The sequence below is a fragment of the Ranitomeya imitator genome, chromosome 2, assembly GCF_032444005.1.
Source record: "Ranitomeya imitator isolate aRanImi1 chromosome 2, aRanImi1.pri, whole genome shotgun sequence".
Taxonomy (NCBI): domain Eukaryota; kingdom Metazoa; phylum Chordata; class Amphibia; order Anura; family Dendrobatidae; genus Ranitomeya; species Ranitomeya imitator.
In genome coordinates, this window is record NC_091283.1 from 466736839 (window position 1) to 466762629 (window position 25791).

A 25791-nucleotide genomic window follows, 5' to 3' on the forward strand; every position below is an offset into this window, starting at 1 on the left:
CACAGCAGATAGTCGTCCTGACCGACCATCGCAATCTTGAATTTATCAGATCAGCTAAGTGCCTGACTCCTCGCCAGGCTCGTTGGAGTCTGTTCTTGAATCAATTCAATTTTGTAATCTCTTATAGGCCAGGGTCGTGCAATGGAAAAGCAGACGCACTCTCTAGGATCCATTCAACTGAGACCTCTCCACTCACTACTTCTAAGACTATTCTTCCCGATTCCAGGTTCCTGGGAGTGATTCACAATCAAGACCTACTTAATGACATCAAGGAGGCATACCATTCGGATTCCTTTCTGGCTCAACCTCCTAGGGATGTAAGTCTTGTTTATAAGAATGGTGTGTGGTTTCAAGGCCAACGTCTGTATATACCTGAAACGGTCAGACTGAGTACTACAGCTCATCCACGACTCCAAGATAGCGGGACATAGAGGAGTCCTAAAGACTCAAGAATTCCTTTCTCGTTTCTTTTGGTGGCCCACTTATAGAAAAGATGTTCTAAATTATGTCTCTTCATGCGAAGTGTGTGCGAGATGCAAGACACCACGTTCTTCACCGACGGGTCTATTACAACCCCTACCCACCCCATCCCGTCCATGGGGATCCATTTCCATGGATTTCATTGTGGAGTTGCCAACCTCGCAAGGAAAAAACACCATTTTGGTGGTGGTGGATCGTTTGACAAAGGCCGCTCACATTATTCCCTGTAGCGGCTTACCCACTGCTAAACAGACCGCAGATTTAATAATTCAAGAGGTGTTTCGTTTGCATGGACTACCGGATGAGGTCATTTCTGATCGAGGGGTGCAATTCACTTCAAGGTTTTGGCAGAACTTCTGTGCCGCATTGGACGTTAAAGTAAATCTTTCTTCTGCCTTTCATCCTCAGACAAATGGCCAAACAGAACGGACCAACCAGACCCTGGAGCAGTATCTCCGCTGCTTTATCTGCCACCTACAGGATGATTGGGTGGATTTACTTCCTTTGGCTGAATTTTCTTATAATAACGCTCAGAGTGCCTCCACTAAGCAGTCTCCTTTTTATGCTAATCTAGGTTATCATCCTAACATACTTCCTCGATTTCCTATAGATACGCCTCTGCCAGCTGTGACCGACAGAATCGCTTCCCTACAACGGAATGTCGATCTTCTAAAAGAGAATCTGGAATCGGCTCAGGAGAAATATAAAAGAGCAGCTGATAAATTTCGTAAACCCGCACCAGCCTTCAAGGTAGGAGACTTGGTCTGGCTGTCAACTAAGAACCTTAAGTTAAGGATTCCATCATCCAAATTGGGACATAAGTACATTGGTCCCTACAGGATCAATAAGATTGTAAGTGCCGTGGCTTGTCGTCTTCGTCTGCCCAGAACCATGAGAATTCACCCTGTTTTTCACGTTTCCCTACTAAAGGCAGCAGTACCCAATATGTTTCCTGGACGTTCTTCTCCTCATCCTGACCCAGTGCTGATTGATGGTCAGGAGGAATTTGTAGTGGAAAGGATTCTGGATTCCAGGTTGCATAGAAATCAGCTACAATACCTGATTAAGTGGCAAGGCTACTCAGTTGAAGACAACTCATGGGAACCGGTTGATAATATTAATGCTCCTCGCTTACTTCGCCAGTTCCATCAGAGGTACCCAGACAAGCCGGGTCTGGGGTCATCCGGAGGCTGTCCCTAAGGGGAGTAATGTAAGGTTTTAGACGATTTGCTATATCTGCTGTTATTTTTTGTAGAACCTAGTTTTTCCTGTCGGCCATTTTGCTTTCTGTTCTGCTGTATCTACTTTGCCCTTAACCTGCATGGAGTTCTCAGTTTCAATGTTTCCGCCCTGTTCTCTGCCACTTGCCCTTTTAAGCAGCATCAGCTGTTTAATCAGTGCTTCAGAATCAAGTCTGCAGTTTACTTGACACCTTGCTCCTGGAAGACTTGGACTTATTATCCTACCACCTTCTACTTCAGATCCTTGGACATGTGTGGACTCAGGAATCTCTCAGCTTACCATCAACATTGGCAAGGGAAGTAGAGAGAGAACCTTTAACCTGTTTCTGTAACTAGATGGACTTAAGGTTTATTCCTGCCTGTCTTGTATCCTGCCTGCAACTGTGTTAACCCTTACTTGTATGAAGTAATACAAGAACTACTTAAACAAGCCTGTGTCTTCTGTGTTTCCTGGCACCCACGCACAAGACTCTATACAGACTGTATTTTACATTTGACACAAAGCTGAACTGATGGTGGGCCTGTTCAACCATCAACTGTGACTTTTTCATTGTTGTAAATTGAAGAAAATCTGATTTCAGTGGTATAATGTCCCTGTATGTTTGGTGCATTTTCATCTGTCTCGATTATTTCAGTGGTGTGTTGGCCAATCAAAATCCCACTTAGATGATGGTTAGAAAGATGATTTCCAAGTACCAAAATGTGTTCTTGCAGGTATTGGCTAGAACTCAAAACACCATATCAGATCATCCTGAAAATACAGGACTCTTTTAAAGGTATGTTTTCATCAGCTAACTTGATATCATTCAAACTTGTAAAAGTCACATTGTGGGGGTTGAAGGATAGTCAACTCTTCAGAGACTAGGGACCTGCTCAAATGTGAGATCATTGGTGATTTTAAGCATGCAGGATTCATCTCCGTAGACATTGTATTCTTAGTGTTAAGGAACTGCTTATACAAGACCGACTCTTACAGGAGCTGAAAGTTCATGAGATTGAGACACACAGTAGCCTAGCCACCTTTCATCCAACTTTGACCACGTGTCTGAACATCTGTTGTTCACCATGAAGCTGTCCATATCTTGTATGACTCTTAAAGCCATAGCTGACCTTACCAAGTTAAATCCATTATTTAAAAGCCCAGAGATCCAGTGGAGTCCTAAATATAACTGCATTAATGATAAGGAAAATCACATACATTGCTTTATGGTCATGAAACCAACCAAGGACTGAACCTTTGTTCTACAGCTCAGTCTAGATCTTTCATTTCTCTCTGAAAACCACTGAGTAACTGTAATTCCAGATTGTTGGCAATGTACTGTACTGAGAACACCATCCCTTGATGTCCCAGCACGTTTCTAGATACATAGAGCCAGAGTTTTCAGGCTGCACATGATAATCTAGTGGTCCTTGCATAATTGTCACAAGCCTTGAATATAGACTTCTATAGGATGAGATGGTACATGGTAGGTGAAAGTTGTTGATAGAGCTAAGCTTTTCTATGCTTAATTATCTGTATACAAGCTATGCAGTAGACATAACACAGATTCTTTGCCTTACTTTAGCACTGGTTGGATATATTCATATATGTATAGAAGTAGTATTGATCTTCTGTGGCAAAGGGAGTTTGAGTTCTACAAAAACTGCCTTGGAGGGTAACGCGTTGCAGCCCTCATCTTTCTTCACTTCTCTAAATGAATACTGGATGTGAGGTAAAGACTTTTATGTTGCGAACACAATATTTAATGTCTCTGAGCCTGAAGGGTTGATGGCTGTGTCCATTGTCTTTGACCTACAGCGACGAGTCATCACGGGTGTCTTGGAAACTCACTTCTCCTACATGGCATCTGCCAAACCTATACAAGATGAAAATGTAGAAGTGTCAGACTCAGAAGAGAAGAATGATAGACATAAAGCAAAATTAAGTGCTAGCAAACTTATTTCCTTACAGTTTACTGCACATTTATGGCACGCAGACAAAAGTTGGGATTTCTAATCAATGAGTTCTAATGATTGCCATGGTGCTATTACAATTGCAGTACTCCTTACTCTCTCATCCACCAATCTTGGATGACACAAGGACAACCTAATTGCAGTCAAAGAGCTGATCTTGTCTCTTCTAGGGAAATCATCATATAGCCATGGGAGCCATTAAAGGAGAAAAATGTTAGGGAAATCACCATAGCCCAGTCAGAAGATGCTCCTATGATAGATTATGATGTAAAAGCTTAATAGCAACTGAAAACCAATTTCTGGGTAGGATCTTTTGACTTTTACTGGGGTCAGTGGATGGACCTCATGTCTTCCATGTGAAAGGCACAGCATATGGGGCCACCACAGGGCCTTGGTGGAAACAATAATTCCACTTCAGAAATCGGTATAGTGAGCAACGACAGATGACACGCTTACATAACTGAAAGCCAGCTGTTCCCAGGAGTAATAAAGTTAATTTTCTCCTGGTGCTGCACTCTCGGTACTATGGCCAGGAACCTTCATAACGCTATTAACCTGTAGATTAATCCAATAGCCACAGGTTAATAGTGTTCTCCAACCTGATAAGTTACCTTTAAGCAATCATTGTCGATCATTGTTTCTATTCACTGGTTAGAAGTCGAGAAATAAAAGGTAAAAGTTTTGCAATTTGCAACATTCTGATATATATTTTAATTATTTATCCTGTTACCAGCTTTTTTCCCCCTAGAAATCAGGTATGGATGACGACACCAATGGACAATACAACAGAAACAACATCCCACTATTCTTCAGTGTAATTTATATATGCTTAGCTTAAAAGCAAGTACTGGCAATAAACTGACAAGTATGCTTTAAGCCTTAAGGAAGATCAGTAGTTCACAACCTCTCAATAAAATATAGGTGTCAAGCAGTCTTGTATATTGCCACCTATTAACCAGTGCTGGTCTAGACATGTGCGGCATTTTGAAAGCTCCTACTGACAAATTTCATTGATATAATCTACAGAAGGTCAGTTACCTACCTGTGTGCTGCAGGCTGACCACAGTGGCTGGCACTCATGCTGCTGCACGCATTCTTGTCTGTTTTAATCTGATATCTCTGCGCTTTCTTTCTACAGAAGGTCTAGAGGGAACAGAAGACAGAATGTGAGGTCAGGTTCATCACAAAAGAGAAAGAAAGATGATGCTACCTGCCCACCCACATGAAAAGCATTTACAAGTCAATTTTAGGCATTCCAGGATGTCCATTCACTTAAAAACAGTTACGATGCCAGCTAATTATAATATATTATATATATATTAATAAAAATGGAACAGCACAAATCCTTTACTTTTCGGGTGCAAAACCCCCAAACAGCCCATCCACCCGTTGTGTTTAGTCCATACAATTCAAAAAAGCAGGCAACACTCCATATTCTTTTTGGTGATATACAGGATTTATTCAGACCCACATGTCTGGGCAACGTTTCGGCTCCAAATGAGCCTTTCTCAAGCCATAACAATAATTTTGAACAGGTGTGCCTAAAGTTCTACAAGACACTATTACAGTGGCTTTAAAGCTTTGGACACCCCTGGTCACAATGACTGTTATTGTGAAGAGTTAAGCAAGATGAAGATTAAATGATCTCTAAAAGGCCTAACGTTAAAGATGACACATTTTCTTTGTATTTTAATTTTATATATATATATATATATATATATATATATATATATATATATATATATATATATATATATATATATATTTCTCAGCTTTAAAAAACCCAGCCTCTTCTAACAGTGTGCTCAAACAGCAGTCATGGGTTCTCCTAAGCAGCTGCCTAGCACTCTGAAAATGAAAATAGTGGAGGCCCACAAAGCAGGAGAAGGCTATAAGAATATAGCAAAGAGTTTTCAAGTTGCCCTTTTCTCAGTTCGAAATGAAATTAAGAAATGGCAGTTAACAGAAATAGTGGAGGTCAAGAGAAGTTCTGGAAGACCATCAAAATTTCAGTGAGAGCTGCTTGTAGGATTGCTAGAGAGGCAAATCAGAACCCCCACTTGACTGCTAAATCTTTCTAAAGGTGTTTTGCAGACTCTTGAGTTGTGGTACATTGTACTACTGTTCAGAAACACCTGCACAATTATGGTCTTCATGGAAGAGTCATCAGAAGAAAACCTCTCCTGTGTCATCACCATAAAATTCAGAGTTAAAAGTATGCAAAAGAACATCTAAACAAACGTGATGCATTTTGGAAACAAGTCCTGTAGACCGATGAGGTTAAAATTGCATTTTTTTGGCCACAATGATCAAAGGTATGTGTTGAGAAATAAAGACACAGAATTTGGATGGATAAAAATCCCCCAAACAAGAATTGAAAGACTCTTGGCTGTCTACAAAAAGCATTTACAAGCTGTGATACTTTCAAAAGGGGGTGTTACAAGATACGAACCATGCAGGGTGCCCAAACTTTTTGCATCTGCCCATTTTCATGGGGGAGATTGGTTAAAGCAAGGTAAAGACAAAGTACTCGAGTTGTAAATAATGGAATATTTCCCTTCAAGGCAGGTCATACTTCTCGTAATTCCATTAACGATAAGTAGGTGCTTGATTTTTGTTAATACCCCTCACACACAATCCTATATACCACGTACAAAAGGCCTGTGGAGATTCTTTACCCGGTGGAAATAGTTTTGCTATTCGTTACCACACAATAAGGTTAGGGGTAATAAAGATGAGATGATATTCTTCATCTATTTTGTGGGATCCGATATATTTTATATTATGGGGCATAATGAGGTTTGTTACATTACTAAGGCTCCCACCAACACAGTGTAAGCATATATCTAAAGTAAGAGGATGACATTCTGGGGCTTTAAATTATATCTAAGTTTGCGAGTTTATGAGGTCAACTGGGCCAGCTGGCTTTTTGGTAGTATTTAACTATGTTTGGGATTCCAAAACTAACGTTCACCTATGGCGGTCTAGAATATCTCTGTTGACCCAAAGAAGGCCTCCTCGCCAAACAAATTAATCAGGCACAGTGTGCTGGGAAAGTCATTGGGAGAACCCAAAAAAGATAGAAGTTTGGGAAGCAATATAAGTTTTAGGGCATGTACACTGCTCAAAAAAAAATAAAATGTAACACTTAAACAGAATATAACTCCAAGTAAATCAAACTTCTGTGAAATCAAACTGTCCACTTAGGAAGCAGCACTGACAATCAATTTCACATGCTGTTATGCAAATGGAATAGACAACAGATGGAAATTATTGGTGATTATCAAGGCACACTCAATAAAGGAGTGGTTCTGCAGGTGGGGACCACAGACCACATCTCAGTACCAATGCTTTCTAGCTGATGTTTTGGTCACTTTTGAATGTTGGTTGTGCTTTTACACTCATGGTAGCATGAGACGGACGCTACAACCCACGCAAGCGGCTCAGGTAGTGCAGCTCATCCAAGGATGGCACATCAATGCGAGCTGTGGCAAGAAGGTTTGCTGTGTCTGTCAACGTAGTGTCCAGAGGCTGAAGGCGCTACCAGGAGACAGGCCACTACACCAGGAGACATGGAGGGGGCCGTAGGAGGGCAGCAGGACCGCTACCTCAGCCTTTGTGCAATGAGGAGCACTGCCAGAGCCCTGCAGGCCACAAATGTGCATGTGTCTGCACAAACAGAAACTAACTCCATGAGGATGGTCTGAGTGCCCGACGTCCACAGAAGGGGGTTGTGCTCACAGCCCACTGTGCCGGATCAATTGGAAACTACACCATTGCTTATCACCGATCAAAACATAAGGGACCAGCAGCCTTAAACAGGGCTGAGCTGCCATGCCAGGAACACCGCCAGAGCAGCTGCTACTTCACTCTGCTGGATGAGGAGGGGGTTGGTGTAGAAATAAATATACATTGATTAACCATTCTTTGAATATTAATATTGCTGAAACTCCATTAAGTAATCTGCTGAGCTAGTTCAATTCATAGTACATGATCTGAACCTGCAGAAATGCGAGTTAAACTTTGCTCATATAACTTTTTTAATGTACTAATGCCTAATTTCTCTCTCCCATTCTCAGGTGCCAAGAGTGAGGCATCTGATTCGTGTTATATTTTTGTTCTTCACTTGAAATTTTGTTACTTGGCCAAGGAATGGGTATCGTTTTAAAATAACATGGGTGTTATTTTACAAATCTGTGGTCTCAAGGGTTTTAAACTGCATGAGTCTCGATAACCACCAGTCAACCCTTTCGTAGTCAGACAACTGTTTCTCACCACATTTTTTTCTCCAAAAAAAAAAACAACAATTCAGGTTTCCCGGATCTTCGTAGTATTGCAAGACTGACAGGTCATGTGGTAGTTTGCGATGCACTAATGATAGCCCATACAAGTGACCACAGACTGAGCTTTCACCTGTCTGTCTTTTCTTTACAGAAGTTGACACAATGTAGGTCTCTTGGATCTGTACATGAACACCGGAGCTGTGACGAGGAGCTCATCCGCCTTCTGTCTGTACCTCGTCTTTTTCGTACGCTGCCCCTGTAACTTGAGAGTCCATACGGCACTGTTCTTCTGAAAGAAAAAGACAACTATTTAAGAATTTACTAAAATTGCAATACTGGCACATTACTTTTTATAGCTTACCCTATAAAGGTAATCTGTAATTTCCCTAGGATGAAAAAATGAAATTATCGCCAGCTAGAACTTGGAGACTAGTGCCATAGTCAGTCAAATTCAAAAAGGTTTTATGGTTAAAAATGGCGTCACCCCTCTGTACAGGTTGTGTGTGACATTGCAGCTCTGTACCATTCCCTTCAGAACAGCTGAGCTGCTAAACCGGATAACCCATGATCAGGTGTAACTTGAAGAACACAACTATGTTTATACAATCCTGCAGCAGTCCCTGAAAGGTATACTCTAATATTTAGAAGTTGGTGGCCTATCCAGTAATAAATTGGTGGGAGTTTGACCCTTGCGTCAGCCGGGCACAATTAAGGGGCCTGTGCACATGGAAAGAAAAATCCAGCTCCAGGAATAAAAAGTATCAAAAATTTATTTAAACATATTAAAATATGGAAAACTGCTGGCAAGTGGAAAATTACATCATTTGGATGGAAGCTACCGTGTAGTTGCTGGACGCGTTTCGAGCACAAACGGCGCTCTTAAACTTGCTGAAGTTTAAGAGCGCCGTTTGTTTACATACACAAGGACGCAGGAGGCTACAATCACCGGCGCTACCAAGCTCCGGACCAGGTGTGCCTCCGTCCACAGTGGCTCCCGCATTGAATTCTGTGAGATTCGCCGACTCCCTGACTGGTCCCGGAGCTATCGCCGCAGGTAGGCCTAAAGCCGCGGCCTCGCCTGAGCTGGCGAGGCCGAGAAGCAAGAGAGGGGAGGTGGCCCCGCCCGCAATCCCACCCACGGCTCCGCCCGCCGCTTGCGGCGGCACCGCTACAGGAGGACTGAGCCGCATCCCGATAGCTAAGGGGAGATCGGATGAAGCGGTGCCTACCTCCACTAGTCCCCCGGGACCCTCCGACTCACCCGGGCTGGTGAGACCTCCGTGAGAGGACGTGGAGCCGCGACACTGCTCGCGCCGAAGAAGCTTGAGAGAGGGGACAGAGAGAAGGTCCCGCCCATAGTCCCGCCCACAGCGCACGGCAATACAGATCATAATAGGAAGAGCTTGGACCCGCTCACAGAAGAAGCTCCGGAGGTTCCTCGGCCAAGGGCAGCTCTGGCTCTGGACTCCCCAGCTGGGACTACTGCAGCTCCTCGATCCGGTACATCATCTGGGTCGGGTGGTGTGGCTCTGCATTTGCCGGCTGGGATGGGGTGCAGGGCAGCACAGGGCAAATCCTCGGACAGGGGAGAGAGAGACAGGACGAGACCTCGCCCTCAACTCCGTCCACTGATTACAGCTGCACGGCCACCAACAACATTAGAAAACAAGCAGCAACCCGTACCCTTAGATACGATGCCCCTTCATTAATACCGCAGCTCAGACCCCAATTAAAGGAGATACATCAGTCCACAAGTCCTGGAGTTTCACAGCTCAAACCAGAGGACATGGCACAAAATAATCGCATTCCACAAAACGCACTGTTAAAGGGTCATAGCGGTCAAATAGATCAAACATCAAACACCCCATGTCCATCACTCGGTTCAGTGGAGACAACAGTGACAGAAGGTCCCCCCACTAAAATAACAATTTACTAACAGGCTTCTGTGACATCATAAATAAAAAAATGGATGAAGGCTCTTCAAAGCTAGACAAGTACATACTCTCTTTCAAATCTTTTAACACAGGATTAGATGGTATGGAGACAGCGTCTGAGTCCTACATAAGAGACGCATTGTTTTCAATTGCAGAGAGCATCGACTCCTCCTCATCGGCTTCTTCTTCAAGGTCATCCCAAAGTGATTGCTCCTCGCCTATATGCGACTCATACTCACCCTCTGTATATTCATCGGATAGTAGCGAGGAGGACTTCTCACCTCGGAGTTTAGACCTCACCCACTCGGTTAGTTCGCTGACCCTCCTATATCTGGAATTACACTGGAAAATCTGCAAAAAGACATAGACGCACTAAAAAACAACATGGCGAGTCTAGAGGACCACAGACGAAGAAATAACGTAAAAATAAGAGGAGTTCCAGAGTCTGTTAAACCCCCTCATTTGAAGAATTATATTCTCAAAATGATTAACAAATTCATCCCTGAAGCCAGTGAACCGAACATTATTGAAAAAGCTTTCCGTATCAAAAGACCCGCGTTTCTTCCACAGGATGTGCCAAGGGACATCATCGTCTCCTTTTTCCTGGCTTGGGTCAGGAGTAAATTATTTGATCTCCCCTTCGATAAGAACTTTCAGCTCTCCCCATATGGTCATCTATCATTTTTTAGGGATTTATCTAGAGATACCCTGAAAAAACGAAAAGACTTTTCATCCATCACACGGGAGCTTCAGAGGGCTCACTTTGCATATTCGTGGTCTCCCTCCTCTACTCTTACGATAAAACTTTTGTCTGGAAATGTCCATGTTGCAAACCTAGTGGAGGGCTTATCCTTTCTGCAGCAACACGGCCTGAAGCCTCCTGGAATCTCTAAGCAACATGACCCGAAATCTCTTAGATCCTACAATGGTCCTACATGAACTGTAGCCTTGTTCTGCATACATTGACATCTACTTTCACAACACCCCTCACAAGACATAAATGTATTTATTCCCAAAGATTAGCTTTAATACTGAGCCAGATATTTTGCCGCCCACATAGTCGCAGGATCACCATTGGGTGTTTCCGGACATAAGTTACTACATATCATATATCAAGCTAAAATTTACAACAGGCCTTCGTACACTACTACCCACCAATTAGTCATTATGATACTACATATCATACATTAAGCTAAAATTTACAGCAGACCTTCGTACATTACTATCTGCTAGTTAGTCAACATGGTCTTAGATGCATACTCAACGCATCTACATAAAACTTTACCTGTGTCAGTTTAATAGCCTATTGTGTTACTCCAACCTAAACTAATATGTTTTAGCGAAACTGTACAGAGTACTTGCTATCCTACTATGTTTGTATAATTCTACTGTATGATCGCCTGTCTCCCCTGCTGTTAGGGGGTTTGTCTTTTCCCTTTTTCCATACCCCACCCCTTCCCCCCCCCTCCCTTTCCTAGCCAATCCTTTCTGGTTAAAGTTAAAATTTAATAAAATATTTTGAAAGGAAAAGTAATACATCTGGGTCATGCATGTGGATTATAACGGAAGGCCAGTGCCACCCTACACTGCAAATAAGATTGCCCCCGAGTTTCACAAGATAGAGTTGAACGTCCCTTCTTTAAGGCCCATTTAGGCCCATAGAGATTAGAGCCTGGAAAAAAAAATTGCTTTGCGTATATGGTAGATAAATCCGATTCCTGGGTCATTGGACTGGTTACTTGTAAATCAGAAGACCGAAGAGATAGATGACCCTGCTAAAGCCAGGCTTTAGATGATTATCTTATTCAACGCAGACATCTTGCTCTCAATGGAAACCACAAGGTCTCTCAGCAGACCGGAATTTATGGTCCCCTGGCCCCATAAAAGGTTACTGAAAAGGAGCATTAACAAAGGGACTAAATCACAAGGGTTCAAGTTTCATGGTGCCACCTGCTGCCAACATAGCCTTATTCACCATCTCTACGAATAAGCAGACCTGACATCCTTTTCATAGTGAAAACTTTGTGCAGGAAGGCAGGACTGGTCAAATGTCAATTCAGTGGGAGGTCAATGGTTGAAAGCTAATAGCCTTATAAAATACTATGAAACCACCACTCAAGGTGAACCCCATGCTAGCTGAACTGTCTCTGTAGGACCCAAGAGATACAAAAATGTTGCTGTAATGGTCTATTCGCATTGCAGTATCCATTTGTGCCTGGTAATCTCTTATTGTGTCACATCTATCAATTTTTAATGCGAAAGCCGATGGGCTATGTATGCCTATATTTCAGTATACATTGGAGGTATAAATCAGGTACTACTCCCAAGATATACCTCTGACACTGAACTGCAGGGTAAATATTTCCTTTATTTCTAAAAACAGAACAGATGTGTGAATATTTCTTACAGAAGGGCAAGGACACAATCATAGATTGTTGGAAAAAATCTGTCAAAATCTTTGGAAAACTTTAGGAAATGTCTAACAATACTCAACATTGTGTCAGTGCTTTTGAATGTCGCACAGAGCTGTACTTTTTTTGCTTTAATTTATAACTATGCTTTTCATGGGATCCAACATAAGATTTATGATTATTTTTTTATTTAATGTAGTTGTAAAGATTAGAGGGAAGGGAACTTTTGGATCTGTATCACAATTGTACATTAAATATTCCTATGCAAAACTGGATAAAGTTTATATAAGGCTGGGATTACACATGTGAGAAACACGGCCAAGTCTCGCATGTTAATACCCGGCATTGCACCCTACAATCGTGAGTGGAGCTTGCGGCTGCATGTATTCCTATGTGGCCGCACACTCCGCTCCTGAGTGCCGGCGGCAGTGCTGGGTATTAACATGCAAGACTCCGCCGTGTTTCTCGCATGTGTGATCCTGGCCTTAGCCTCAAATCAGCAGAGGTGTTCCCAAAAGGGATGTGTGAGGATGGAGTTGGGACTTGAGGAGTTGTCCGGAACTACAGTATGGACCAAAAGTTTGGACACACCTTCTCATTTAAAGATTTTTCTGTATTTTCATGACTATGAAAATGTAAATTCACACTGAAGGCATCAAAACTATGAATTAACACATGTGGAATTATATACTTAACAAAAAAGTGTGAAACAACTGAAAATATGTCTTATATTCTATGTTCTTCAAATTAGCCAACTTTAGCTTTGATCACTGCTTTGCATACTCTTGGCATTCTCTTGATGAGCTTCAAGAGGTAGTCACCGGAAATGGTTTTCACTTCATAGGTGTGCCCTGTCCGGTTTAATAAGTGGGATTTCTTGCCTTATAAATAGGGTTGGGACCATCAGTTGTGTTGTGCAGAAGTCTGGTGGATACACAGCTGATAGTCCTACTGAATAGACTGTTAGAATTTGTATTATGGCAAGAAAAAAACAGCTAAGTAAAGAAAAATGAGTGGCCATCATTACTTTAAGAAATGAAGGTCAATCAGTCCAAAAAATTGGGAAAACTTTGAAAGTGTCCCCAAGTGCAGTTGCAAAAACCATCAAGCGCTACAAAGAAACTGGCTCACATGAGGACCACCCCAGGAAAGGAAGACCAAGAGTCACCTCTGCTTCTGAGGATAAGTTTATCCGAGTCACCAGCCTCAGAAATCGCAGGTTAACAGCAGCTCAGATTAGAGACCAGGTCAATGCCACACAGAGTTCTAGCAGCAGACACATCTCTATGGCCTTCATGGTAAAATAGCTGCTGGGAAACCACTGCTAAGGACAGGCAACAAGCAGAAGAGACTTGTTTGGGCTAAAGAACACAAGGAATGGACATTAGACCAGTGGAAATCTGTGCTTTGGTCTGATGAGTCCAAATTTGAGATCTTTGGTTCCAACCACTGTGTCTTTGTGCGACGCAGAAAAGGTGAACGAATGGACTCTACATGCCTGTTTCCCACTGTGAAGCATGTAGGAGGAGGTGTGATGATGTGGGGGTGCTTTGCTGGTGACACTGTTGGGGATTTACTCAAAATTTAATGCATACTAAACCAGCATGCTACCACAGCATCTTGCAGCGGCATGCTATTCCATCCGGTTTGCATTTAGTTGGACCATTATTTATTTTTCAACAGGACAATGACCCCAAATACACCTCCAGGCTGTGTAAGGGCTATTTGACCAAGAAGGAGAGTGATGGGGTGCTACGCCAGATGACCTGGCCTCCACAGTCACCAGACCTGAACCCAATCGATATGGTTTGGGGTGAGCTGGACCACAGAGTGAAGGCAAAAGGGCCAACAAGTGCTAAGCATCTCTGGGAAATCCTTCAAGATTGTTGGAAGACCATTCCCGGAGACCACCTCTTGAAGCCCTTCAAGAGAATGCCAAGAGTGTGCAAAGCAGTCATCAAAGCAAAAGGTGGCTACTTTGAAGAACCTAGAATATAAGACATATTTTCAGTTGTTTGACACTTTTTTGGTAAGTATATAATTCCATATGTGTTAATTCATAGATTTGATGCCTTCATTGTGAATTTACAATTTTCATAGTCTTGAAAATACAGAAAAATCTTTAAATGAGAAGGTGTGTCCAAACTTTTGGTCTGAACTGTATTTTATATTTTTTTCATGGGGAACTAACTGTAAGGTAGTTGCGAACTACCTGCCTGTTCTGGCTGGCGCCTGCAATCACAGACCACTCCTGCCGGCGATTCCGCTGATTAATTTAACCACACGTCAACAGAACAGTTCTTCCTCTTCCGGGCTGCTGTGTCGACAGGAAATCACTGCCTTCATCATGCTGATTGACAGCCGGCTCCTGGCTAGGCAGCTGGGAACAAATTTGTCAATCATCATGACACTGGCAGTCACATTCCCGTCAACAGAGTAGAGAGGAAAAGAAGCAGCTGCTCTGTTGACGTGAATGCTTGTAGGAGCAGTCTTTGACTACTCTGAGCTGACAAAGATCATTGCCGGACAGAACAGGATAAACCATTTAAATGTCCCCTGGAAATGTTGGCACCTTTGCTATGTACTGAATGAAATTCAAGGGCCCCAACCATAGAACTACAACTATAAAGGGAATTTAGATGTTGATCAGAAAGACTTATTGGAATAGATGTGCGATTTCTGTTGCGATGAAAAACGATGAAAGGTGGGCGGTGGAGATCCACAGAGTGCCACGCTCTGAGTCAGGAACCACCCAGGTCAGATAAGAAAAGTTTATTCATTCAACACAACGCATTTCAGGGAAATATATCCCCTTCATCAGGTGATTAACTGAGAATATATATATATGTCTCATAGAAACCCATTACCGTAACTCAAGTATAAATATTATATATATATATATATATATATAAATATATATATATATATACACACACACACACACACACACACACACACACATACACAGTTGTGCTCAAAAGTTTACATACCCCGGCAGGAGTTTTGATCTCTTGACCTTTTTTGTTCAGAGAATATGAATGTATGAATGATAACACCAAAGCATTTTCTCCACTCATGGTTAGTGGTTAGGTGAAGCCATTTTTTGTCAAACTACTGTGTTTTCTCTTTTTAAAACATAACGACAACCAAAAACATTCAAATTACCCTGATCAAAAGTTCACATACCCTGGTTGTTTTGGCCTGATAACATGCACAAAAGTTGACACAAATGGGTTTGCATAGCTACTAAAGGTAACCTCCTCACCTGTGACCTGTTTACTTGTAATTAGTGTGTATACATAAAATCTGAATGAGTATTTGGGATCCAAACAGACTCTTGCATCTTTCATCCAGCCACTGACATTTTTGGATTGTAAGTCATGGAGAAAGCAAAAGAATGGTCAATGGATCTATGGGAAAAGGTAGTTGAACTGTATAAAACTGAAAAGGGATACAAAAAGATATCCAAGGATTTGATAATGCTAGCCAGCAATGTTCAAATTGTGATTAACAAATGGAAAATCAGGGGCTCTGTAAAAACAAAACCACAGTCAGGTAGACCAACAAAAATGTCGTCCACAACTGCCAGGAAAATTGTTCGGGATGCAAAGTAAAACCCACAAACAACATCAGCTGAAATACAGGACTCTCTGAAAACTAGCGGTGTGGCTGTTTCAAGATGCACAATAGGGAGGCACTTGAAGAAAATCATATAGACCTGTTAGCCCAAGTCAAGACCTTTCAATTCTAATAAACTTTATCTGAAGGCTCATATCCCATTTGCCGGAAGTCCATCATGATGAAGGCCTGGCACCACTCACACACCACGGGCCCCAAAAATGATAAAGAGTAAAAGTATTCTCAGATGTTGACCAGCACCCTATAAACCTTGCTCATATAGACAAAGTTAACAGCTGACAAATTCCATACTTTACCGTATAATCTTAGGAATCAGATTGGTATTGCGAACACTCTTTGATCCGGCATGAAAGATAGTTTTAACCCTTCCATGCCCAGATGAAAAATGACTATTGATTAACGAGCCATTGCAATTGAGATTCACTCACTGAAGGTGTATGTATTAAACGCAACATCTGGGGAAGTCATGTATGTGGTAGGAGAGGCTACAGATGTGCAGCATCCAGAGAAAGGACTCGCAAACTAAGCACGAGCTCAGTCAACAAACACTTCTAATCAGAGGGATCTCATCTGTACAGATGGTCTCCAAAAGGGAGAAATTGATTAGATCGCTTGAATTATTGCAGAGATCTCACAGTATATACGGTAATTACATAAACTATCAGTTATGATATTAAAATCTTATGCGGTGTCATCCGTTCAGTAAACGTTGTATATGATCTTCATTACTAATTTGTTTTAGTTCTGTTGTCAAAGCTTTGGAGGAAAAAAAACAAAATATGGCATTGCTGTTTTATTCTAAAAACAGGTCAGCAACTGTCCATGGATTGTGTGTAACATTTCCTCCCAGGCCTAGATATTTCAATGAAGCCGAGCTGCAGTACCACACACAGCCTGTGGATAGGTGTGGTGCCATTACTGGAATGTTTTTCTAATCTATTTGAACCTTCCAGATTTTTCTGCCATTAAAGGCACCACTACATTCTTTTTTTTATTTCAGCACTGAAGTGGTGCTACTAATCTAAGCTCCCTGTAGTTAGTATTATACTCACCAGCCACCGTCTACAGCTCTTCCCGACATCGCTCCTGTGCCGGTCCGCCATCTTGCGGCCATAACTTCTGACTGAAGGGAAGTCCGAGGTATCTGTCACAAGCTGTTAGTGTTACTCTATGAGAGCAGAGTTCTGGCTTCTTTCTGACTCTCATAGATTTTTACATTGAGATGTGACTTCCGGCCCACCCAGAAAATACTGGAGCGATTTGGAAAGTCACAAACTGTTGAAGAAAACCGTAGTGGTGTCGATAAAAGATGAAGATGGCTGTTGGTGAGTATAATACTAAGGGCAGGGAAATTAGATTAGAGGCACAAATCCAGTGTTGCAATAAGAAAACAAGGTATGAGTGGTGCTTTAAATAAAAACTAGTTAAAAAATGTTTATAATTGGGGTTGCTTGAGATAAGGCTAATAATGGGGTCTCTGGCTATGTGCATAACAATAAAATTAAAAAAAACGGGGTCGATGGGTAACAGCATAACTGTATCAGTAACTGCATGTTCTGACCACAATCTGCCTACAGAACATATACAGAAGGAGGAGCATGACGAACCATCATCTTCTTTGGGTATGTTTCCACGGTCAGGATCCAGCAGTGCTTTGGACGCAGCACATATCTGCTGCATCCAAAGCGCTGTAGGCTTTTGAACGCAAGTGATTCCGCATGTGTTCCTGCTCTGCATTCATTACCTGTATTAATTGCACCTGTTTGAACTCGTTATCTGTAAGAAAGACACATGTCCACATTCTCAATCAAACTCCAACCTCTCCACCATGGCCAAGACCAAAAAACTGTCTAAGGACACCAAGGACAACATTTTAGACCTGCACAAGGCTGGGATGGGCTACAGGACAATACGAAAGCAGCTTGGTGAGAAGGCAACAACTGTTGGCATAATTCCTAGAAAAATGGAAGAAACACAAGATGACTGTCAATCTTCCTCGATCTGGGGCTCCATACAGAATCTCACCTCGTGTGGTATTGATGATTCTGAGAAAGGTCAGGAGTCAGCCCAAAATTAAATGGGAGGACCTGGTCAATGATCTGAAGAAAGCTGGGACCATAGTGTTAAACATTACTGTTTGTAACACATTACAGCGTCATGGATTAAAATCCTGCAGGGCACGCAAGGCCCACTGCTCACACCAGCACAAGTCCAGGCCCGTTTGAAGTTTGTGAATGACCATCTGGATAATCCAGAGGTGGCATGGGAGAAAATCATGTGGTCAGATGAGACCAAATTAGAACTTTTTGGTATCAACTCCACCCGCCGTATTTGGAGGAAGAAAAAGGATGAGTACAAACCCAAGAACACGGTCACTACAGTGAAGCCTAATGGGGAAAACATCATACTTTGGGATGCTTTTCTGCAAAGGAGACAGGATGACTGCGCCAAATTAAAGAAGTATGGTCAAGGTCTCGTATCACAAGATTTTGGCCAACTACCTCCTTCCCTCAGTAAAGCATTGAAGATGGGTTGCGGCTGGGTTTTCCAACATGACAATGACCCAAAACACACAGCCAGGGCAACTAAGGAGTGGCTCTGTAAGAAGCATATCAAAGGTCCTGGAGTGACATAGCCAGTCTCTAGACCAGAACCCAATAGAAAATCTTTGGAGTGGGCTGAAACTCAATGTTGCCCAGCGACAGTCCAGAAACCTGAAAGATCTGTAGAAGACCTGTATTGAGGAGTGGGTCAAAATCCCTGCTGCAGTGTGTACAAACTCGGTCAAGAAATACAGAAAATGTCATCTGCAGAATATACTGTATACGTCATAGAAGGACTTCTCCAACTATGCAGTATATATATATATATATATATATATATATATATATATATATATAGCAATAAGAAAATGGAACAGCACAAATCCAATACTTATCTTCGGGTGCAAAGCCCCAAACAACCTGTCCACTGGTTATTCTTGGTCAATATACTTCACAAAAACAGGCAGCACTCCATATGCTTAGAAAAATGTGCAGGGTTTTATTATACCCACATCACCGTGCAACGTTTCGGCTCAAATGAGCCTTTCTCAAGCAGTGAGTATGGTTACAAGCAGCATATATATAGGAACAAATCCCCATCATCCTCCAATCATAGCCTATTAACAAACATCATGTGCTTCATAAATCCTTACAGTTTCTATACAGTGCTACAGTGCTCTCATTGTGCAAACATTATCAAGTGAACAATTATATTTAGCCCATTACTGTCATTCCTTTGTATTTACCTCTGGAGAGACCAAGTGTATATGGAGGCACCAGCATGTAACTGGCGTTCTATAGATCCTACTGCGCATGTCAAACTGTTTCTGCCTGCATCATGAACACAGGACGGATCAGGGGCCAATCAAAAAGAAGCTACTCGTAACTAGCGTCCGGCGCATGCGCAGTAGCACCGACGGACGCCATCTTGAGTGTGGCATGGAACATAAGCGCTTCTCCACACCATATTAAATATGGTAACTAGCGTCCGGCGCATGCGCAGTAGCGCTAGCGGACGCCATCTTAATTGTGGCATAACACCACCAGTGCTTCATATTAGATGTGGCGACTAACTTGCGGCGCTTGCGCACTGGCACCCGCAACCGCCACCTACTGATGGCATCTTCGAAATGTGTACCCCAAAACGCTATTTGTAGCTGTGACATCTGTGGTCAGGTGCTTGCCCAACAGCATTCACATACCACTTTATATCAGTGGCTAATCACAGCCTATACCTCAGACTGACTCATCTTTCACCACTATTTAAGTCCACTGGGCTAAATGCCCTGTCCCTTGCCTTCTGGACATAGATTTGTACCTAATCCCGCCATGACAAACCAGGTGTGGCCTTTATTCAGACCCTCACCTGGTAGTCAAACAGTGTCCAGAGGGTGCCCCCAATCCTCTCCAGACAAGGTGCCACCACTCATGACCCCTGTGTCCAGCAGTAGTACTCTAGTCCCGGCTTATGTGAACATACATGTGGCTACTATCAAGAGAGTCAACCAAAAATTAACCATTTCTCACCACTACTCAAAGAAGTTCCACCATGTGCATAGCTACCACTAAAAAAATTATGAACAATTAAAAAGATGTTTTTCAACAATTTATTCATTAGCCACTGATCCAGTCTATGTGTGAATTTCATGATACCAGATAAGTATTTTTTAAACTTCAAGATTTGTGCTGACAAAATTCTATAATTTTCAAAAAATCAATTTACATGAAAGAAATCTTTCCATAAAGAAAAACACACATCTTTGAACTCCAACACTATAGGCCACTCCAGAGATAATCTTCGGAGCATCTGACAGCAGAGGCACCTATACAGAGATAAAAAATAAAATTAGGAACATACTCAAGAAAATCAAGTACTCCCAAACATAAAATACATTTACCAAGTCATCAACCTCACAGTTTCAATATAGGTACGGTATACTTATAAAACTGCATGTAATTTAAAGTCTCCGGTGCTTTATATAATCCCAAAGATTCATAAGACCCTGATCAATCCCCCGGGACGACCTATAGTTTCGGGGTGGGGTCAGTATTCAACAAAATGGGAATCTTCTTACATAGGATACTTAACCCTATGGTCAGGGAATGTAGGTCATATATCAGGGACACTACCGACTTCCTGAGAAAATTGGAGGCACTACATGTAGAAGGGGATGTTATACTTGCATCCTTCGATGTAGTGTCATTATATACCTCTATTGACCACGAGCAGGGTTTAAAGGCAGTGGGGAGGAAATTGGATCTGTTGAAGTGCACATTAGAGGGTAAAACCTTCTTGCTAAAAATGTTAGAGATTATTCTGAAAAGAAGTTATTTCCTGTTTGGTGACGCGTTTTATACGCAAAGACGTGGGACAGCTATGGGGGCCAATATGGCCCCCGCATATGCTAATTTAGTTATGGAAGTCCTGGAGGAGGACCTCATCTATGTATCCCACCACTTCCGGTATGTTCTGGCGTGGTGGCGGTACATAGATGATGTCTTCCTCCTCTGGACCGGGTCTCAAAGTTAGTTGGAGGAGTTTTATCAGTTTCTGAACACCATCGATGAAACAATAAAATTCACATTGGTGATGTCGAGAACTGACATCCAATTTCTTGATGTGCTTGTTAGTTTAAAAGAGGGGCAGCTCAGTACCACACTCTTTGTGAAAAATACGGACAGAAACAATTTGTTACTATATGATAGCCAACACCCACGATCCATGGTGAGGTCTATTCCTCTAAGTCAATTACTTAGGATCAGACGTATAGTCAAGAATGAGGAAGAAGTCGGTACAGTGGTGGACTCACTAGTAGATAAATTCCTAATTAGAGGATATCCTAGGGATTTAATGGAAACAACAAAAAATAAGATATTACGGAGGAGTAGGAGGGAACTTTTATACAAGGATACGAGAGATAAACATGTTACTGAACATAGAAGGGTTCCGTTTGTCACCATGTATGGTGAGGAGAGTAGAGACGTTGCTAAGGTCATTAGTAAGCATTGGGGTATGTTGGGAAGATGTTTGCCCGGGGTTAAGGAGCTTGGACTACCGCCATTGTTCTCCTATAAAAGGAACAAAAATATTAAAGACTTTTTGGTTAAATCTGATGTTGGTCCAATGAGGAGGGGTAGACAATCTTTTATGACGGGTTCCAGTAAAAATGGTTGCTTCCCTTGCCTTGGATGTGTGAATTGCACCTGTATGGCAAAGGGTGCAACTTTTGAACATCCAGTTACTGGGAAAAATTATGAAATTAGACAGTATTTAACATGTAGTTCAGATTATGTGGTCTACCTGTTGATGTGTCCGTGTCATTTGTGGTACGTAGGCGAAACAACATGTGAATTTAAGGTACGAATGAACCAACATCGGTATTCTATAAGGAAGAGGAGGACGGATCTTCCTGTCCCTAAACATTTTGTTGAGTGTAATCATTCGGAAAAGGATTTGAAATTTAAAATAATTGATAGAGTACCTTTGGGAAGGAGGGGTGGGGATAGGGAGCTCATCCTCAGGAAAAAAGAATTGATGTGGATCTATAGATTGAATACACTCAGACCTAATGGCCTGAATGTAGACTTCAAATTACATGCAGTTTTATAAGTATACCGTACCTATATTGAAACTGTGAGGTTGATGACTTGGTAAATGTATTTTATGTTTGGGAGTACTTGATTTTCTTGAGTATGTTCCTAATTTTTTTATCTCTGTATAGGTGCCTCTGCTGTCAGATGCTCCGAAGATTATCTCTGGAGTGGCCTATAGTGTTGGAGTTCAAAGATGTGTGTTTTTCTTTATGGAAAGATTTCTTTCATGTAAATTGATTTTTTGAAAATTATAGAATTTTGTCAGCACAAATCTTGAAGTTTAAAAAATACTTATCTGGTATCATGAAATTCACACATAGACTGGATCAGTGGCTAATGAATAAATTGTTGAAAAACATCTTTTTAATTGTTCATAATTTTTTTAGTGGTAGCTATGCACATGGTGGAACTTCTTTGAGTAGTGGTGAGAAATGGTTAATTTTTGGTTGACTCTCTTGATAGTAGCCACATGTATGTTCACATAAGCCGGGACTAGAGTACTACTGCTGGACACAGGGGTCATGAGTCGTGGCACCTTGTCTGGAGAGGATTGGGGGCACCCTCTGGACACTGTTTGACTACCAGGTGAGGGTCTGAATAAAGGCCACACCTGGTTTGTCATGGCGGGATTAGGTACAAATCTATGTCCAGAAGGCAAGGGACAGGGCATTTAGCCCAGTGGACTTAAATAGTGGTGAAAGATGAGTCAGTCTGAGGTATAGGCTGTGATTAGCCACTGATATAAGGTGGTATGTGAATGCTGTTGGGCAAGCACCTGACCACAGATGTCACAGCTACAAATAGCGTTTTGGGGTACACATTTCGAAGATGCCATCAGTAGGTGGCGGTTGCGGGTGCCAGTGCGCAAGCGCCGCAAGTTAGTCGCCACATCTAATATGAAGCACTGGTGGTGTTATGCCACAATTAAGATGGCGTCCGCTAGCGCTACTGCGCATGCGCCGGACGCTAGTTACCATATTTAATATGGTGTGGAGAAGCGCTTATGTTCCATGCCACACTCAAGATGGCGTCCGTCGGTGCTACTGCGCATGCGCCGGACGCTAGTTACGAGTAGCTTCTTTTTGATTGGCCCCTGATCCGTCCTGTGTTCATGATGCAGGCAGAAACAGTTTGACATGCGCAGTAGGATCTATAGAACGCCAGTTACATGCTGGTGCCTCCATATACACTTAGTCTCTCCAGAGGTAAATACAAAGGAATGACAGTAATGGGCTAAATATAATTGTTCACTTGATAATGTTTGCACAATGAGAGCACTGTAGCACTGTATAGAAACTGTAAGGATTTATGAAGCACATGATGTTTGTTAATAGGCTATGATTGGAGGATGATGGGGATTTGTTCCTATATATATGCTGCTTGTAACCATACTCACTGCTTGAGAAAGGCTCATTTGAGCCGAAACGTTGCACGGTGATGTGGGTATAATAAAACCCTGCACATTTTTCTAAGAATATGGAGTGCTGCCTGTTTTGTGAAGTGTGTATATATATATATATATATATATATATATAATCACTGAATGAAATATTCCAGTTGTAAATCTTTATTCATTATATAGTGGAATGTGTTGAGAACAATAAAACCTAAAAATTATCAACATAAAACACAACTAATATCCCACGGAGTTCTGGAGTTGGAATAATGCTCAAAATCAAAGTGGAAAATGAAGTTACAGGCTGATCCAGCTTCAGTGGAAATGCCTCAAGACAAGGAAATGATGCTCAGTAGTGTGTGTTGCCTCCACGTGCCTGTATGACCTCCCTACAATGCCTGGGCATGCTCCTGATGAGGCGGCGGATGGTCTCCTGAGGGATCTCCTCCCAGACCTGGACTAAAGCATTCGCCAACTCTTGGACAGCCTGTGGTGCAACGTGACATTGGTGAATGGTGCGAGACAGATGTGTTCAATCGGATTCAGGTCGGGGGAACGGGTGGGCCAGTCCATAGCTTCAATGCCTTCATCTTGCAGGAACTGCTGACACACTCCAGCCACATGAGGTCTGGCATTGTCCTGCATTAGGAGGAACCCAGGGCCACCCTCACCAGCATATGGTCTCACAAGGGGTTTGAGGATCTCATCTCGGTACCTAATGGCAGTCAGGCTACCTCTGGCGAGCACATGGAGGGCTGTGTGGCCCTCCAAAGAAATGCCATCCCACACCATTACTGACCCACTGCCAAACCGGTCATGCTAAAGGATTTTGCAGGCAGTAGATCGCTCTCCACAGCGTCTCCAGACTCTGTCACGTCTGTCACATGTTCTCAATGTGAATCTGCTTTCATCCGTGAAAAGCACAGGGCGCCAGTGGTGAATTTGCCAATCCTGGTGTTCTGTGGCAAATGCCAAGCATCCTGCATGGTGTTGGGCTGTGAGCACAACCACCATCTGTGGATGTCGGGCACTCAGACCATCCTCGTGAAGTTGGTTTCTAACCATTTGTGCAGACATATGCACATTTGTGGCCTGCTGGATGTCATTTTGCAGGGCTCTGGAAGTGCTCCTCCTGTTCCTCCTTACACAAAGACTGAGGTAGTGGTCCTGTTGCTGGGTTGTTGCCCTCCTACGGCCCCCTCCACATCTCCTGGTGTAATGGCCTGTCTCCTGGTAGTGCCTCCAGCCTCTGGACACTACGCTGACAGACACAGCAAACCTTCTTACCGCAGCTCGCATTGATGTGCCATCCAGGATCAGCTGCACTACCTGAGCCACTTGTGTGGGTTGTAGAGTCCGTCTCATGCTACCACGAGTGTGAAAGCACAACCAACATTACAAAGTGACCAAAGCATCAGCCAGAAAGCATTGGTACAGAGATGTGGTTTGTGGTCCCCATCTGCAGAACCACTCCGATATTGAGTGAATCTTGATAATTGAAAATAATTTCCTTCTGTTTTCTATTCCATTTGCACAACAGCATGTGAAATTGATTGTCAAACAGTGTTGCTTTCTAAGTGGGCAGTTTGATTTCACAGAAGTTTGAATTGCTTGGAGATATATTCTGTTGTTTAAGTGTTCCCTTTATTTTTTTGAGCAGTGTATATATACACACGTCATGATGATAGCCCATGCAAAGGAGGCTTTGAGCGGGCGATCACCGGCAGGTGTCAGCTGACATCTGGCACTCAGTGTCAGGAGTGCTGCCCGCACTACTCTCAGTATTTTAACTCACTAAATGCTGAGATAGATATCAATTGCAGCATTTAGAAGGTAGGTAAAGGGAGGGAGCCCCCTCTGCCCTTGGATCGGCGCCCTCGCAGGGGCCCGATCCTTCCTATGTGACCCAATGTCATCATGATGACATGTGGGTCACCAGAGCTACCAAACTTGAAACATCATGCTCAGAGCACGCTGTAGCAAGTTTGTCTGTGAGTGCAGCACTGATAGTTTATAAAGCATTGTAATGCTCCTGCATTTATTTATTTCTAAGCGATCAAGCTGCAAAAAAGTGAAATAAATAAGTAAAAAAATAATTGTAAAAATATTTGAAAAAATAAAAATATAATGTACCCATAAACACATATTTTTAAGGAAGAAAAAAAAAAAGATGCATATTTGGTGTCGCCGCATCTGTAACGATCCGACTTATAAAATTGTCCTACTAATCTTTTTAATAACACTGTAAAAAAATAAAATAAATGAGGCAACATACATTTCTATATTATCTGTGACAGACTCACTGGTAAAGTACTGG

The 25791-nt window shown here is 42.4% G+C and overlaps 1 protein-coding gene across 2 annotated transcripts in view; it reads right to left on the reverse strand.

Moving 5' to 3' along the window:
- Window positions 1–498: 498 nt before the first annotated feature.
- The window catches only part of EDN3 (endothelin 3), a 126526-nt gene continuing 101233 nt past the window's right edge, over window positions 499–25791 (reverse strand). The window contains exons 3-5 of one of the 2 annotated variants that reach the window (XM_069751219.1): window positions 8088–8243; window positions 4717–4817; window positions 499–3577 (exon numbers count right to left, since the gene is read on the reverse strand). In XM_069751219.1, the coding sequence (XP_069607320.1) occupies window positions 4751–4817; window positions 8088–8243 (223 nt within the window). In that variant the 3' untranslated portion in view covers window positions 499–3577; window positions 4717–4750. Of the gene's footprint in view, window positions 3578–4716; window positions 4818–8087; window positions 8247–25791 lie in introns of both variants that reach the window. The other variant, XM_069751222.1, reaches the window with a different exon arrangement.